Below are 18,719 nucleotides of genomic sequence, written 5' to 3' on the forward strand. Positions count from 1 at the left end.
GATTTGCGGCATATCAGAAACGTACAAGTTACGGCAATGCACTGCACAATGAAACGCCGCTAACGCACCGAGTGACTCGTAAATGTTGTACGTAATACACTTAACGTGATAAACCTGCATTACTTCTTTCGGTCACAAAAAAGTAACCAAACTTGTCTTACCGTTCACCTGCAGTACGTCGGAAAGAATGCAGATTTCGTCTCTGACGATTTCTTTGTCTCGATCAAACGGTGTTTGATCAAATGCCTTTCGACCAAATGTCCCGCGTTCGATCAAACAGCTTTCGACCAAACGACGTTCGATCAAATGTCACGGATCCCTTACAAAAAGGAAACACACACACAGTACAATTATTTTCTTCCGTAACTGCTTAAAAAAGGGAAAAAAGAAACAGAGTATAATTATTTCAAAGGATTTAGTTCAGTGTGAGGAGTAGAACAAGCAGCAACATTTCTTTCCTTTTTACATACTTACAAAAAGATTAAAAAAAAGAAACACAAAGCAGTAACATTTCTTTCCTTTTTCATAAACGTCGAACTGGCCAAAAATTTGGTAATGTAATGACACATCCATGAAGAATATCAAAACTACGCAGTATACTTGGGTAACTACTTACAAAAAGAAAAAAGAAACACAGTACAATTGAATCTCTGTATGCAATAAGGGCATAAGTCGACTTATCCTCTTTTTACTATTTTTGCTGCAACGACATCTACATACCAGTATGCCTGCCAATGAAAACTTAGAACCCTTATTGCGATTTGTTGGCCCACTGCAGCATGGTGAAAAACGGGAAATGCATGTGTGTCAATGGGACGGACAATCATATCAGGCCCCTTTTCTCATTTGGGGATTTTTCGAGTTATCCCCTTATTGCATACAGAGGTTCAATTATTTTAAATGTATTTCAGTGCGAGGAGTAGATCAAAAGCAGCAACATATATTTCCTTTTTCATGAGCTGAGACAATGTTCACGCATAAGAGCGGAGCGAAACGTCGAACTGGCCAAACATTTGGTAATGTAATGACACATCCATGAAGCGTAGTCGTCAAAACTACGCACTATGGTTTGCTATCGCCGCGTCATCAGAATTTAGGTTACCGGCCAGTCTCAAGGTCGAGGCTCAAAGTTATGGCGACCACACGTGCCCTTACCGAGCGCCAATGTTGCGCCATCTCTTACGCGAGAGCAGAGGCTTCAAGGTCGTACCTCTACCGGAAGAAGCAGACGACAGCGGCACACATATCCCGAGCCCTGCGCTACCGATGCGCAACCTATTAGGCAGGAGCAGAGGCCGCAGCGCTCCGCCTCCAGAGTCCTCCTATTGGCGCACCATTTCGAGGCGGAGCCTCCCTCGCTCTTGGTCAACAAAGTCAAGTAATATCGCATGCACGAAATATCGATAAAAATATCGATGTCGTTCCATCCCTACCGTGCAGCCGCCGTCATGTGGCAGCGACCGGCGACCGCCCACTCAAGGTCATGTGGTAGAGTCGAGTCACTCGGCTAGAGTCGAGTGGGGCTCCGATAACTGAATGCAAAAAAATGAGCCCCCACTAGTCATTTTAGCTCACCATCACCGTGCTCACCATAACCGCAGCCAGTGCCGCAGCTTAGCGGGAAGGGTTTACATTCAGAGGCTGGAGAGAAATCTATACTATGTCAACTGGAACCACCCACTCATCCGTGGAAGGGGTGGAAGGCTCCTGCGATTGGCTACCCGCCTTTGCGCGACGCTCCCGCTTCACCATGTAGTGCCGGCTCTCTCTTTCTCTCTCCCCCCAGTCCCCACTTGGCCACGCCGCACAACATTCGCGAGCGCGGGGCGATTCTTGTGTGTGTGTGGGGGGGGGGGGGGGGGGGGGGTTACACTGTAGCCGGGTCAAGTGTATGACTTATGTTGTCACTGGCTATAGAGGTTTCGCTTTTGTTTTGTAATGTTTGTAGCAGCGTGCTTCATAGTTATGTGCCATCAGTCAGTGTGTTACTGAATTAACGCCACCATAGAAGGAACGGGTGTGAGACAATGGAAGGCATTACAAAACTACCACAAAACGTCCGCACTGTTTTCAATCCAGCGGAACACGGTGGCAGGAATTTACGCAGGATTTCGCACCTTCTAGATCTTTTCTTTTTGGGGGAGGAGAGGGAACACCCATTGCTGCTGACTTTTCCGACCCTTTCTTCCTCTGGCATATACTGTAAATGTATTTTTATTCGAGATTATTAATCTTTGCGAACTTCACGGCCGCTAATAAATCGCGAAAAATTGTACTCGCAAATAAAGAGGCATTGTGAGTGCTGCAACCGGAGACACGAAAGAATAAATTTTCTTCTTCTTACTGTGTATTCACACGAGCGACATCCTTACGGACGATTCTAGTGGAAGAAAAAGCGAAAACACTGCTCAGAGAGACGAAGTGCCGTCCCGTGTTATGTTGAGCATTCACACGGTGCAGAATATCGGGAGTGGCGTACTGCGCACTTAGCAGACGACACCGTCAGCGTCTTTCCTGTCGTCTGCTACGGAATATCTTGTGACTGATGTGACGCAGGATACACCCCACGGTTAGCAGTGTACGTGAGCACTGGACGTTGAGCGCTCGCGCTCAGAAAGCTACGACGTTTTTCGCGTCTTCCGCTTCTGCGGGGAATGTCGCTCTTGTGAACACACGGTTAAAGAAATCTCCTGGCTCCGGTTCCAGCCCTCAGTATGCACCAGCTTGCCTGCGCTCTTTCACTTCTGCCGTAAGAGGCATAATGCTCACTAGACACGTCCTGTCAGTTAAGTTGCCACAAAGCAACAAAAAATACTTAGGATGCATATTCCTTTAGGGCCCCGATCTTGAACTTTCACATTCGACCGTTATCGTTACATTTAAAGTTCGCGCACTCCAAAGCCGCTTTGATAGGCTCGCGGGAGAGCACGGGCCGAAGTGATGCATTTAAGATGCTTGGGCCCCAGCTCTCACTTGGCGACGCAGGACGTTATGTCGTGAGCGGACGGCGGAAATAGATGCGCATTTCCGGCGTTGGGACAGGAGTGACGTCGAGCCAAAAAAAAAAAAAAAGCCATGCCGAACTTCTTTCACGACGTCGGCGAGAGCTGCAGAGAACGAAACAATGGCGACCAATAAGGTGACACAGAAAGGCCACGCCTCCTGATTTCTCGTCTGCTTTGGACGACGGAATGCCACTGTGGCGGGAACACGAATGTCGTGTGCTCTGACGGGGCGGCGGAAATACGCCTCTACTTCAGCTGCCCGCTCACGACGCATCATCCGAAACTCGTATCAAAGTAAACCGACCGAAGTAAAAGTTGCGGCAAGAAAATAGACAGTGACTGTTCACATCCCATTACTCTCACTAAAAAAGCTCGGTCGTAACGCTTTTGGCCAACGCTTCCGAAATTCGTGCGATGATTCAAAAGGCCAGGCACGTGCCACCCGCACTTGCGCGACAGTGTCGTAAAGCGAGCTTCTCCTAAAGCACGCAGGAGTTAGGTGAAGCCGACTTGCGGAATGGTGGCGAGCAATGTTGCCAGTTGTCCCGATATGTTTCCTCCACGTGTTCTGGTCGCTGTTTTCCTAAGCCAGTGCGATGTCACAAAGCTTCGCGGCTTACCGTTGCGAGGCGAGTAAAAAGGTTCCGTGCCGTGTAATCCCTTTGCTCTATCTCCACCACCAAAGGGAGTCATTGCTTGACTGTGCAACATGATATAAGGGAATTCATGGGGAGCACCTACCTCCCTTTTCGAAATGAGCAGCATGACTAGTGCGCTCTTGCGTCACGGGAGAACGACCTTCTCTCAAGGGCAAGACAACACGTTCGTATCAGCCGAACTCTAATACATGGGAAGCATAGGCATTCCGGCCGGGACCGGAAATTAATTCGTATCATCCGTGATCGTCCCTCTCATTCTATAGAACAGAAGAAACAACAAGCGCTGCCTGGGCTATGCACTGCTGCTGGAAAACATGCTGGGCTACATTGGAATGATGGCAGCACACAGCTCCACGAACAACGGAGCCCAGCACTTCAGCGGATTTTCAAAAAGCCGACTGCATCATGCACTGTATTCTTCCTCCCACTGACGTATTGACACCATGTAGTGCATGACGTCCAGATCTGGATGTCCTGGCTCCATTTATTATTGTCATATTATTTACACGTTTCTTCTTTCAATGGGCCTGCTCTGTTTGCAGGAAAATGTATGTGCCTCATCTCACTAACTGAGTTGCGCAATGTGTATTTTCACAAAGTGTTCGAATTCTGGAGGTTTTTCTGTGTCCATTCGGAGGCACAGCTGGACCAGACTTGGCAACACTGCATTACATCAACTAGCACAGAAACTACTCCACTGACTCGTGTTGCATTGTCGGCATTATTGACAGCGACGAACGACGAGTAAAACGTCACGGTTTTGACTGGGACAGATGAGGGAGCCCCTTTAACACCCACAACAATTTTACGACGCACAAAAAAAAAGAAAGTCTGGTATGACACTGACGTCTGACACTGTCTCACATGAAATTACACAACATTGCAATCACAATTGAACGTCTATATGCAATAAGGGATAAAACGAAAAATCCCAAACCTCGAAAAGGGGGCCTGATATGGTTGTTCGTCCCATTAACACACACGCATTTTCCGTTTCTTACCCTCCTGTAGCGGGTCAATAAATTGCAATACGGTCCTAAATTTTCTATGGCAGGTACATACTGGTATGTAGATGTCATTGCAGCAAAAATAGTAAAAGGGGGATAAGTCGACTTATCCCCTTATTGCATACAGGGGTTCAATTGTACAACTGCAATGTGAACACCTTCAAGCATAAAATTGTTGCATGTCATCCAGCACAGTGAAGCAAGACATCCAGTCCAAGACCAGGGTTTTATTCTCCACAAGAAACAATGAACGGCCTGACAAAAGCATTGGAAATGGTCAGGTAGTGTATGTTTACTAAGAGTTCTGTAACGCCAACATGCACACATGTTGGGCGCAACCATTACACGTTTCGAGTAAGGAAAACAGCTTACGTTAAATAATACCTATGGGACTCTTCCTGCAGGATGTCTGTAAAGTGCAGATTTTCGTCTGATATTCCATTAGCGAGAAAACACCACACTGCACATAAAGCAAAGTCCTGAACTGAAGCCCTCTGGTGGTTTGCAGTTTAACGTGCGCCCCCTCCGATCGGGTATGTGTGGTGCAGGGGTACGTGACTCCGAGCCTCAAAAGTTGCACCACTAAGCAATCACGTGATTTCAAGATGCTTTAAAAATGGGTTGTTGCCAAAAACAGAGACCACCGTTCCCGGAGACTTCACTTACACAGACACTACAATAAAAATGTCCTCCTGTGCTTGAGACCCTGTAAAAAAATCACTTGTCACAGGTGCTATACATGTGTCCTCAACATGGTGCAGAAATCCTCCACACTCTTTACTCCTCCTCCTCCTCCTCCTCCACAGAGCCTCCAACTTGCACGGTGCAGCTGAAAGGAATATGTCCATTAGTTGTACGTTCCACTACCGTCAAAGTATGCCACACAGAACATGTATTGTACATGAACGGGCGTCACCCGCCCTGGCAAAAACGGATCTCTTTCAAACTGACTTAGCTATGGCACACTCCTCACCAACTACACAGTGTGTGTGCATACCTAAACACAGAGACAAATACCATATTCACTCCCACAGTTTGCATCACCGCATAATTTGCAAACCCCCTAGTTTGGCTTACAAAATGCAGATGAAAGAAAAAGTCTCGGCAACTGGTTTCTGCTTACCACATGGTTTTCACCATGCCCTCCACGTGTACCTATTTCACAACCAGTGCCAACACTGTCAGTGCTGCTGAAGTTACTGCTTTTGTTTTCTTTGCGCTCTGCATTTGGACAATTTTCCACTGGCCCTCCCAACTACAAAAGAGAGCGCGGAAAGAGACGCCGGGCAAAGAGCGCTATGAACTTGCAACACAACGTTGGTGAAAATAACACACTTTTGATTGTGAGTGCACCTAGCGGAGACTGTGGCATTGCTGTGGATTTTGCTAATAGGGTGAGCTGCAGTGGTGGGCCAGCATGTGTTCCCAACAGAATGTTCCCGTGTAATTTGTGCACCCCAGCCTTTTTTTTTTTTTATGTGCAAATCAACAGAGTAAATACAGCAACTGAGACTTCAGCAGAATCCTGTAGGAGTACATGATAGTAGTCAAAGAAGTATTTGTCTCCATAAATTTATTTACAACATCATCAAAATCTTTTCCAGACTATTTTTTCTAGAGATGGGATGAATCCAGAATTTTGCGAATCCGAATCCACGAATCTCGAATCCTTTCTTTAAAAACAGTTTAAAGAGCTAAGAAAAAAAAAAAAACACTTCTACTCTAAAGTGCTTTTGAAGCAGAATATGACAAGTTTGTTTAATGAAGAAAAAAAAAAAAAACACAATACAATCAAGCCTCCATTTATGAACCTTTGATTTATGAATTCCCTCATTTTATGAACACGAGCACGAGGACCAAACTTCTTGCATGCATTTTTCCCTCGTCTTATGAACCTCGATATTCGAATAATGGATGGAATTTCTGGGAACCAACTTGGAGCTGCCCAGTATTTTTGCCCTCAATTTATTAACGGATCATTTTGAGGTCAACAAAATCGAACAAGAAACGAGTTTTCCAGGGTCGCACAAGGGGCAATCAAGTGTTCCTGACCTCAGCTGATGAATAAGGTAGCTGCTGTCACCCGGAGATTAATAAATGGAGGTTAAAAATCCCGGAGGAAATCCGAGACCTGTCGAGTGCGAATGTGCTGACATCCTTTCTTTCCAAGATTGACACACCGGAAGCCATGGTCCAAAGCAAAATTAAATAATATATTGCATTATAAACACAATCCCAACTCGGAAATATTCTTCCATTTTCTAGATAATACTCACTTAAAGGAATTTTCGATTTATGAATCCCTTGATTTATGAACGATTTTTCAGGAAACTGAGGGTGTTCATAAATCGAGGGTTGACTGCAGTTCAGTTTCGGGAGAAAATATACCCATATAGTTCATTTATGTATTTAACATATTGACCGACTACAAGAAGTAGATAGATAATAGAAATTTGATAATAGAAAAAAAATTATTGAGCCTGAATTAGTATTTCCGTAAAGCAACAGTCAAAATTAAAACCAGATTACTTTCAAACTTGAAACAAGAAAACATCCGTCGGTCAATTAGGCTTTCGGCGGACTCCGGAGGCGCCAATTTGAAAGAGAAAGGAAGAAATGTGGTTGGTGGATTCGAAAGATTTGATTCGCCATATTGGGCACTAGGATTCGGATTGCCCAATCAGGAATCCCTGTCAAGGATTCAAGGATTCGCGAATTCGGTTGGCACATCCCTATTTTTTTCAAACAGTCGCCTTCAACTTGCAATGTGCTTATTCCACTGTTCTGGGATCTTATTGATTCCAATCTCAAAACTCCTTTTAGGTTACTAGTCAAACCAGCTGTGCACAGCTTCGATTGCCTCTTCATTGCTGTTCAATTTTGTATTTCCTGATAGCTCTTGCATGGTTGAGTTGAAGTGAAGTTCGAACTGAAGGTTGAATGGCTAAACAAGTGGTACTAAAAGAGAGCCAAGTCGGGGCTGTGTCATCGATTAGGCAAAATGTTAGGTTGGAAAGTTGCCACTGTGTATACTACTGCACGAAAATGAGCACTGTCCTAAAGGAAGCAAACTGGAACTTGGTCTTCGAAGCCCGCAATTAAATCTAAACAGTTGTTCATTAAACAGAACTGCAGAATGCTGAGCATTGATATTTCCCAAGTTGTACAAAAGTGGACAGACAGTGTGTGTCCCGGACGTTGAAGATGCTCTCCTTGCAAGCTTTAAAGACATGAGAGCAAGAAATCTGCCTGTGTCAGGGCCCCCGTGCAAAGAAAAGTGACAGACTTTGCTTTCCTTCTTGGTCACGGGGAGAAAGACTTCAACCACCGGCTGGCTGCAGCAATTCAAGGATTGCCACGAAAATCATCTGCCATGTTGGTGAGTCATGCGCTGTGGACCAAGAAAGCTGCGAAAAGTGGCAGGACAATGTTGCGCCTTTGCTCCAAGAATATGGTGAGAGGAACATCTACAACACCGATGAGACTGGCGTGTTTTTTAAGTTGCTCCCTGAGCGATCACTGGCAATGAAAGACAAATCATGCCAAGGCGGGGAATGGAGCAAAGACCGACTCGCAGTGTTACGTGTCACAAACATGGACGGCTCGGACAAGTGGAAGCAGGTCGTGACAGGAAGGTCGAAAACACTGCGCTGCTTCAAAGGCAACCAGCATCTCCCGGTGGAGTACAATGCAAATGCAAAGACGTGGATGGCAATAAAACTGTTTGAGCAGTGGGTTGTGGCATTCGATCGCGACATGCAAAATGAAGGCAGATTAGTACAGTCAAACCTCATTATGGCAAAGTGTTGCGAGAACTACAAAAATGTTTGTTATACAGGGTAACCCACGTACTATTACAATATCGACGGTTATCACTAATTTAATCGTTATGCGAGGGATACCGCTACAGGAGGGCTGATGTAGGTCAGCGCCAAGAAGTCACGCACTGTGCGTTATCCCGTGAGCGACGGTAACGACGGACGCTACAAAAGAGGGTAGAAATACCAATATTTTATTGAAAATAGCTTGTTTGCTTTGATCGCATTTGGTTGCCGTTGTAGATACGCACAACGTCATGTTTAACTGCACCAAGTGGGCGACGTAATGAGCCAGCAGCACGCGCTCCACGATAAAATTCTTGAGAGCGTTTGAGAACGTCGACAGCATGAAGCGTGCTTACGCATGCGTCTTCAACTTTTTCGTATGTATGCCCTTGGATCATTTTGCGCTTCGTACTTGCACTGTCCACTGCGATATGGCATGCTTTCACACGATGGACGCCACCCTTCCGCGGCGCTTTGTTTCTTCGGCTGGGACGCTATCATTGACGGAGGCGCCGATAGTGCATCAAAGCAGGAAGCAGCAGCAGAAATGCTGTGAGCAGCAGGTTACCAGAGTACGACTGACCGTCTCCGAAGGGAATCTTGAATTCCCGTGCAGCACTTCCGTACCAAAATGGTGCAAAGGTGTGAGGCGCTGGAGAGGGTTATCTCAGCCTTCATTAGATGGCGCAAATGGGGACCACAGACATGGGGGAGACCGCTCGAACGGCAAGATCTCGTCGGTCCCACTCCGGACCGGTTCCTTTGAGCTACGCACGTGGATTTGTTTATGCGCGTGCCGAGCGTGGTTCGCTGAAGAGCCGCTAGGATACGACGCGTATGTGAAAGAACGTGAAAAAGGTCCGCGGAAGGGTGCAACGCCGTACAGCGTGCTGCCAATGCGCGAGCCTGTGAGCGTCAGTTATCGCTGTACGAGTACTCAGAACAGCTGACTTTATCGTTATGCGTGGGTCCATTCTCCATAAAGACAATGTATACTTTGACAGTGAAAGTAAAAACGATCGTTCTACGGGGTATATCGTTGCACGAGGGATCGTTGTGCGCGGGTTTTACTATATATCCGATTTTTGTTGCAACAGTCTGATACACAAAAACTGCAAACCCTGCTTCCAAATTCCAGAATATGATGCCAGCCATATCGGCAATTGATGTGACGAAGCTAAGACATAGTAAGGTCACTCCAAGAGTGCTTTTTTTTTTTTAATCGATTTTTTGTTGTGCTTCATGGAGACCACAATGACGCCTTCAACCTTATCGATGCAACAAGAGGCCTCAGAGTTCTTCTACCTCACACACCATCGGGTGCGTCAACAAGTCCTTACATGCAGAGTTTTGTTGCGACAGGCTGCTCCACGTCTTTTGCGTTCCCGTTCGGCGTCATCATAATCCCTCTCCAATGATGTTCGGCGTGTCTAATCTGGCTATGATTTCCACATCAGTCAGTTCAGGTGCCACAACACCGGTATCGTCGACCGATACAAAGCCATCGAACGTAATGTCCTCACGTCCTTCCCATTCAAGCGCATCCAAGCATCTGGTTGGAGCTGCTCCCATTGGTCCTAAAATCCATACTCTGTGGCGACGTTCTTTTTTGACATGTAGCTGCCCATAGAATATCCATTTTCGTGTCCAAGCATAAAGCTTTCTGCTTTCGAGACATTGCTGTGTAGATCTGATGTTGAACCAAAAGCAGGTGGACACACAAGCAGGACGTTACGGGAAACACGCACAAGTAAAATGAAGGGCCCCAATGCGAATGAGGGAGTGACATAGAAAGGGTACGAATACACAGCACTTCCCTAGTTTATTGGGGTCACCCTCATTGCCTTCTCGCTCTGAAAGCTAATCCGCTAATCCCCTCAACAGCTTGCGCGGAAGGGACATTGTCTGCTGCGTGTCATGAACATTGGAATGGCAGAATTTGGAGGTCAAGCTGAGGCACTTTGTGTTAACTGATAATTCCACTGACGCAGGGGACACTTAGTTTGCTATAAAAATAAAATTGCCATAGGAACAAAGCCTGACCAAGCAAACTGAAATAGAACTTCGCTATAACCGATAATTCGTAGTAAGCGTATTTGCCATAACGAGGTTTGACCATACCCTTCATCTTGGATAACTGCTCAGCGCACCAGATAGCAACACCATTGCACTATGTCCGAATCTTATTCCTTCCTCCATATGCAACGTCGGTAATGCAACCCCTGGACCAGCTCATCATTCGAACCCTGAACAGCAGGTACCAAAAACGCCTGGTCTTTGACATCGACCAAAAATGGGCTCAGACAACAGTAACAGTGCGAACTGCGATAAAGATGCTCTATGGGGTGTGGAGCGATGTAAGCAGCACTACAGGAAGGAACAGCTTTGTGAAGGCTGGCTTTGCGCGTGACACAGCAACACCGCTTGAAGAGGAGAGCCAGGAACACCTGCACCCGGATGTGTGGAGGCGTTGAGCGCGGATAATGTGACGTTTGATGGTTTTGTGTCAGCTGACGACGGCGTCATGGTGGCGTGGAAACAAACGATTAACGACATCATTATAGAGTTGAGCACAGGTGCTGCCGATACGGTAAGTGAGGACAAAGATGCTGACGCAGGTATAGAGAGGCCTCGCATCAAAAACGAAGAAGCCCTTGACATGTGCACGCACTGAAAGAGTTTTTGTTGGGGCATCCAACCGCATCCGCAGAAGATGCCTGCGAGGTTTTTCGATACGCCCACAAGATCGAAGAATTCATTGTGACAAATGCAATCGCCACGAAGCAACAAAAGATAAGACTTTTTCACCTTAAAATGTTTGCAAAAAATATTACTGCACTTTGCTGCAGATACCGTCCGTGATGCAGGCGTCCTATTGAAGCGTTCATTTATTGCTATTTTGCGTTCATCTCTTACAACAAAAATCGGATACACTGTAACAAACAAATTCAGATCTCCCGTGAGACTTCATTATAACGAGGTTCGACTGTATACAGAAACCCTGTGCACTGTTTGTCTATACTCTAAGATGACTCAAGAGTTGCAGAGATGTACAGTGGAACCTCGTTAGCGCGTACCTGGCGGGGACGCGGGAAAAGTACGTGCAAAGCGGTACTACGTCATAACCGAAAATTACTAATTATGTCACTTATCGTCACGAGAAACCCGAAAAACGCATGCCGTTATAGAAGCCACCAATTCACGATCTTTACTTCACGCTCAAACGCAGAAATCCGTGATTTTTGTTGAGCGATGCGCCGGCCTCGTCACGGCACGTCGTCCTCGTCACCATCAGAGTCGGACGCCGTTTCGGGAGCAACAGTGGCGATAATGTCGTCGTCCGTCAACTCGGCTGATGTCGCGACCTTCCCCTTTACGTGCCTTTACGCTCAAAACGCGAGGCCATTGTACGATATTGCAGCAGGAATGAGATAACACCAGATAACATCACACCTACTCTGTTTACAGGTGTGATGTTATCCGGTGAGCGCACTAATATGCGGCACGATCGAGCTCACCGATACGCCATGTCGACCTTCACGTGAGTTCGTAGCAGGGCCCGACTCACGCCTTATCAGATGATTGTGATCGTGAGCTTCGAAGGCCCGAAACGCCGAGCTATGCGCACAACACGCTTACTGGCAGCGTCCCAAGAAAGAAAGATCCCAAGCTGACACGTGGTCCTGTATGCATGAATGCCATTCTTTCTCCCAGAAAGAAGGAGATTACAGGTAAGAAAGGGGAGATATGGGGAAGATTACGGAAACAATCGCCGCGTGTTCTAGAAGTCGACAGGCTTTTTTCCCCCTCCGCGTTCGCAAGGACCGGTTTCGTAAGAACAGACCAACGAAAATGGTACGCGATAAGCGACACGGGCGTCAAGAAATGCTACGTGTAAAGCAGTCATGAAATGCATTGGCTTCAATGGGTGTTCGGTCGGGGAACCCGAATAACTACTTTTAAACCGGAACTACGGCTTATGCGGGTACGCGCTAACGAGGTTCCACTGTATCTCCACCAGTGGAGAATGCTGTCCGCACATTGAGATTGGGGCATGAGAGAAGACAACGGATGCCAGGCACAAAAGGAAGCAGATCTGCATGATTTGTTAGCATGCATGTTTTACACATTTGCTTTAAAAGCATGCAAATGTGCTCTAAATGCATCATCTCTGACAGGTACTTTCGCATCATGATCAGTGTCAAAGCAATGGTGTGAAGCATGCAGACACTATTTTACACCTAAGAGCACAAGCACGCATAAGCCAATCACGAACGTCTTCAGATTTCTAGGCAGAGTTGATCTACAGGAGTTGATCCGTCGGATTGTTAATTACCATGCAGAAGTGTACAGCAGGGAAGCCCCTGGAAAGGACTCACTTGTCTTCCGTTTCAATTGTACAACCACGACCTTTTCCATCATCTTTGCTTTTGGGGCTCTTTTTCTTGGCACGACGATTGAACTGAAAGATGGAGAGCACTGATGAGGACTCCGGAGGTCCTAAGCACTTCATGCACAGTGCATGCAGGATGGCACAAGAGGGGCGATGAGCAAGGCAACTGCCACATACTGCGTAACTTGGGAGGCCACTGTGCATTGGAAATGGGGCTTCATACGCCATGTGCAATCTGCCCCTGGACCTGCACCAGCTTGCACGAGCCTCATGCTGGAACTCACCTGCGCAAGGCCAGGCCTCCTAGGTAATGGTCGCCGCATCAGAATGCCTCGTCCCATGCCACATCTGTCAAAATTAACTTGCGTCAATTCTTGGATGATTTTATTTATTATTGGCTCTCTTTGAGAATTTTTTACTTCTTTTTGTTACAGCGTGCAAATGAAGTAAAAAGTCCCTTGTGAAACAGCACGTGTCAGCAACATTTCAAAATCACTTTTTTCCCTTCATTCTTTACGCTCAATTTTGTGCTTCCAACTTTTTCCAAACTCCCCACGACGTCAATGTCAAATAGTACCTTCCCAGTTTTTGTGCAGTGTAGCTGAACATCTAGTCTATTCAATAACCTATTGCATGTGTATTTGGACTGTAACGTCAAAAGTTCCCTTATCTTGAAAGACAGGATTTTTATGCAGAAAAATTGCTGAGTGAAGCATTCCTTCCAGTAATTTGAAGGTGTCCAACACCAGCAGCATACACGTACTACAGGTCATGACTTTCATCGGGTGTGTCACACGCATGCTTAGATGCTCAGGACAGAATTCTTTGCATAGAAACTGCTGTACATGTGAGTTAGCGGGATGATAACTCTTTTTGGAGCATTTTGTTGGCTGTACCACATTCTCAGCACCATATTTACGTATTTGCAAGATGAATTTTTCCAAAAATACATTTTACCAAAAGCTGAGATTGTCGTTTTATGGGTCAAATGTTTACATATTCAGCATTATTCATTTTGTTACCTTGACACACTGCCAACCCTGCACTAGGGTGCAGGAATGGACGTCCCTGGGGCGCATATACATAGGGCCCTGTTTTCCGGTGTTATGTTTTTGGAAAATCAGGGGGGGAGGGGTAAAAATTGGGTCTTACATCACGGGCCATAAAACAGAGTTATATCAGGTGAGAAAGCAGAATTTCGGGTGGAAAATAAAATAGATTGCTTCTCGCATTTTAGATGAACACAAAATGTTGAACAGTCATGCTAAATGTGCAGTGCCTAGCGTTCTTCTGTGCCCATATTGGTGGCTGAATTGGCATTTTTCCAAGTTACCGCAATCTTCTCGAATCTAAGGTGACCCCCAAGTTCAGCGTACACGATTTTGAAAAAAAGATAGAGAAGTAAACAGTCAACCTTTATTCATCACCGCTTTCTTCGTCGCTGTCTGCCCACATCTCATTGTGTTCCATTCCGTTCAAAGCATTAGACAAACCATACTTTTTAAAAGCGTGCACAACAATGCCGTCAGGCACATCGCACCAAGTGTCCAAAATCCACTGCATTGGCGCAGTTCTTGGTCTCTCCCTGATGCTTCAGTCATCTTCTAACAGTTACGTCCGATACTTGAGACTGCCGTGGTGGAAGTGATAACTTTGCGTTCGAACGCAGCAGTGACGACGCCATGGCAGCCAGTTCACATCGTCCCCATTTGCATTGCTTCGATTGTTTCCCCCTGACTGGCGCTGACAAGCACAACACGTAGCATCAGTCCCGTCGCCCACTCCCGCCTCTCCTCTGACCTCGTTGTGGCACAGATATTCGAATCTAAGGCGACCCCCCGATTTTGGAACACAGGATTTTGGGGGGGGGGGGGGGGGGGGGGGGTGGAATGTAGTCTTATATTCCAGGGAATACAGTAGTTTTTGGGTGACAGTGATTCAAGTTTTTTGGTGTGAGGGTAAAACGGGTTTTACCTTAAGCCTTTAACCTTAAAGAGTAATAAAAGCAGGTAGTGTAATCCATATAGGACACTGTGTAAATTTTGTCTTCTGTTTCTTGTTTGCTCTGGTAAGAAGTTTTAGAGATTATGCACAGTACACCAAACAAAACGATTTTCAGTAGTGCACTAAGAAAATTAAGTTGCACCTGGTGCTATCTGTCTGTTTCGTTTTTGTGCTGCATCCCGTAGTTGAGGCACGGGTGATTCTCAAAAATATGCTTCTATGCACTGATAATTCAGTACAGGGTTATTAGTAAAATGGAGTGGGACTGAAGTCATGCTAGCTTATTACATAATCGTAAGTGAGCTGTGATCTCTGGGTAAAATAATCTCTGTGAGCTAGATGAGATGTGGTCCTGTCAGCTGCAGGGCGAGTTGTACCATTTTGGTTTGTTCCTTCATCCAATCACACTTTTTGATTCCTCCTTGTCCACCTCTCCCCACCTTTCATCCCCTCAGAAGCAGGGATCAAACTTGCATCCATTGGTTTCGAAGGCATGCTTGCACTTTTTTAGTGTTTCTGAATCGTTATTTTAACTGGTGACCATATTTTCCTTACTCCGTCCAGTTCTAAAATAGCAGCAGCAATATTGGTTCAGTTTAGGTTCTTGTTCAGCAGAAAAACTTGTTATTTCCAGTTTTTAGGTCAGATGAACACTTCGCTTGCATGAAAGCACACCCTGTGCAAATGCAGCGTCACACTGACACAGGAGTGCATTGTGCTGTGACGGAACATCTGCACACTGTTGCTACTTTCTACAGAATAGCGTGACCAGACGTCCTGATTTAGTCTGGACAGTACCACTTTCATAGTCCCACTGTCCCACCAGTCTGCTTGTAGGATGGCGGCGTTTTGTCACGCTTTTGGTTGGAACAAACCACAAATGAAAAAAAGATGCGGCTAAACAAGGGTTTTTTACCTCCAAGCAAGCCTGTCTCAGCTTGCATCTTGCCATGATATGCCAACGGAACATTATGATGGGTTGGCTAGCCATTTCCAGAGTCAATACTTTGTGGAAAGCAATTATCGCTTGCACATTGCTCATCAAGCTGCCTCAGTGACAATGACAAAATGGGAGTGCAAGTTCAGCGAGTTCAGGGGCAAGATTTTCCGTTTATATGTACATGTATGAAGACACACTAAACAAATTACATTGTGGTCAAAGTGTTTGATGTGCATGCTAGGCACTACATATAATACAAGAAATAAATAGATAAGTGAAAAGAATACAAAAGAAAAAACAAAAAAAAACAATATTGGTATTGGGTATAGGCAACACCGCCTAGAAACAAAGCCAGACTTCTCAAACGATGTGACATAACAATTACGAGTCAGTCGATTACAAACATGCTTCAGCAGCAGTAGCTATGGAGATGGGCTGCCATCGGACACATGGGCAGCCACTAGTACAGTAGAATCTCGGTGATACAATCACGGACAATACGAATTATTTTTTGGTCCCGGCCGCAATACCTATTCTTAAACGCGTTATCTTGTCATTACGGTTGGTACGAATGAGCCGAGGATGCGACAGAGGTCGTTCCCCCGTGCCGTGAGAACGCGCGAGTCATGCTGCTCCTTCTTTTGAAAAGGGAGGGAGATCCTCACCATCCTCTCCACGAATTTTCTTACATCACGTTGCACAATGCAAGCAATGACTCTCCTTTTGGTGGTGATTCAGGAGATAAGATCAAAGGGATTACACGGCCCCGAACCTTATTACCTTATCTCTGTTTTGACCTTTTTGCCTCACTCGCAACAATAAACCGCGAAGCTGCGTGACATCGCACTGGTGGAAAACAGCGACCAGAACACATGGAGGAAACATACAAGGACAACTTCTGGCAACATTACCCGTCACCATCCCTCTCATTACTCTTGCGATCGTAATCTTATTTTCTCAGGCTGCATATATGCTTTGTTTTTTTTTAGAAAACGTGATATAAATCATATAAATAATAGAAGTCAACTAGAAACAGCTCGCAATGTTCGTAGCAGACGGTTTTTTATACGAACGAATGAGGGGCTCTCTACACAGTCACAGTAGAGTGGGTGTGGTCTGCAGTTGGAGCGCTCCGGCCTGTCACCGCGGCAGCGACTTTCCAAAATAAATTGCACCGTGGTGAAACAACTTTGGACAGAAATATTTTGTGGGAGTGCTTTTCACATACTGCTTTACAAGATGACGGCAGTTTTTGGCCATGTTAGATACCACTTTAATGCTCCTTTAAGGCGGATTCACTTCTTAAGAAGTCTATGGGGAATTTTTGTTTGCAAGATTCTCGTAAACCTCGCTAAATTTCTACACGAAACAGGTCCAGGCGTGTTCCCCTCGAGTCTATCTAGGGAATGACATATTTTTGAAGGCCTCACAGGATCCACTTATTTTTGGCGAATTAAAGTTTGTCAAATTTTCAATACATGGGAGTCTATGGGAGATGCAACAAAATCACTTCCCTCGGCACGCACGCCCGCGATATTTGGGCCAAAATTATGTCATTCCCTACAGTAACAGTCGGGGAAATGATTGCAATCAACAAATTCGACAAGCTTACTGCAGTTTCCCAGATTCCTGCCAATGAAAATAATAGCTTATTCGTTTGCTATCATGTTCTGCACGCTGGCGCAGATCACATTACTTCCTCAAAGCACGGGAGGAAAGCAAAGTCAAGAAAACAATTTTGGAACAGTGCAGCTAACTCTCTCCGGAAGCGAACGTTAAATTGACCGCATGAGTCCGCCTTAATTCGTTTGATACGAATTTCAGATGATACGAATATTTTCCGCTACCCCCTGAGATTCGTATCATCAAGATTCTACTGTACTCACAGAAAGTCTGTGTCTGAAATCATCTGCAGCAGCTGTCTGACATGCCGACTTTGTCCATGTGGAAAGGAGTGAGAGGAGGAATTAAGCAGGCCTCACGTGGCACTGGTATAGCCTGGTGTCTGAATAATATTGTCCCATTAATAAAGAATAGTGGTGCTCACGTACCTGGCAGGCGGAACTTGAGTCTGGCCATAGTTAGCGCCCCAGCTTCCGACGACTACGCCTGCAATTTCCAGCTGCCCTCCTCGGGCTAAGAGGGCCCCCCTTGGACATCCCAGACGATTGGCAGCAGTAGATGGGAGCGGTGACCTGGCAAATTCCACCTGAAGTCCCTCCAGAATGGCTGTGCGCATGCGCTCAACCTTGGCTACTTGATCAATTTGGCCATTGCACACCTCAACGAGGCTCTTTGCAGCTGCCGCCCGCAGCAGCTTGTGGTGGAAGAGTTTACCATCAAAGAAAAGCCACGGACAACACATGAGCCAAGGCACGGGTGCACCACAGGCGTCATTCGCAAACAGAGCGTTCTCCACTCCCTGTAGGAACAGCGATGCAAGCTGACTGCCTCGTACGGACACCAGGGGCAGCTGCATGCTCTGAGTGCACTGTGCATTCATCAGTTGAGGGGATACTGCCTGGGCCAGAAAAGCATCTAGCTCTTGTTTGCGCAGGATAGGCTTCTCACATTCGGACATCATGTACCTGCAGAAAAAAAAAAAGGTCTGCTCACTATCCTCTTAACTAGACTGGCTACATTAATTCACTACGCAACAAAAATTATTGGGGATAGTCGAGTGGGCAGATTGAAGAATTTGCCATGGAATGGCTGGGTCATCTGTGGGGTGTACCAGGCACAATTCAGCAAAAACTCACTCATGCACAATGTGGCAAATGAGCCGGGCATGAGTAGAACCCCTACATTTCCGCGAACCCGCAAAATATCGTGGAATTGGCCAAGTCTCGTGGAACCTGCTGTTCCCTCCCAGTTTTCCTGAGTTGTT

At 46.0% G+C, this 18,719-nt stretch overlaps 1 protein-coding gene across 3 annotated transcripts in view; it reads right to left on the reverse strand.

Moving 5' to 3' along the window:
- Positions 1–4,883: 4,883 nt before the first annotated feature.
- LOC135396454 (constitutive coactivator of PPAR-gamma-like protein 2) overlaps positions 4,884–18,719 on the reverse strand; it is a 31,787-nt gene continuing 17,951 nt past the window's right edge. For 2 of the 3 annotated variants that reach the window (XM_064627430.1, XM_064627429.1), the window contains exons 7-10: positions 17,884–18,420; positions 13,173–13,236; positions 12,875–12,957; positions 4,884–5,500 (exon numbers count right to left, since the gene is read on the reverse strand). In XM_064627430.1, the coding sequence (XP_064483500.1) occupies positions 5,449–5,500; positions 12,875–12,957; positions 13,173–13,236; positions 17,884–18,420 (736 nt within the window). In that variant the 3' untranslated portion in view covers positions 4,884–5,448. Of the gene's footprint in view, positions 5,501–12,831; positions 12,958–13,172; positions 13,237–17,883; positions 18,421–18,719 lie in introns of all 3 variants that reach the window. The other variant, XM_064627431.1, reaches the window with a different exon arrangement.

The sequence above is a fragment of the Ornithodoros turicata genome, chromosome 6, assembly GCF_037126465.1.
Source record: "Ornithodoros turicata isolate Travis chromosome 6, ASM3712646v1, whole genome shotgun sequence".
Lineage (NCBI taxonomy): Eukaryota > Metazoa > Arthropoda > Arachnida > Ixodida > Argasidae > Ornithodoros > Ornithodoros turicata.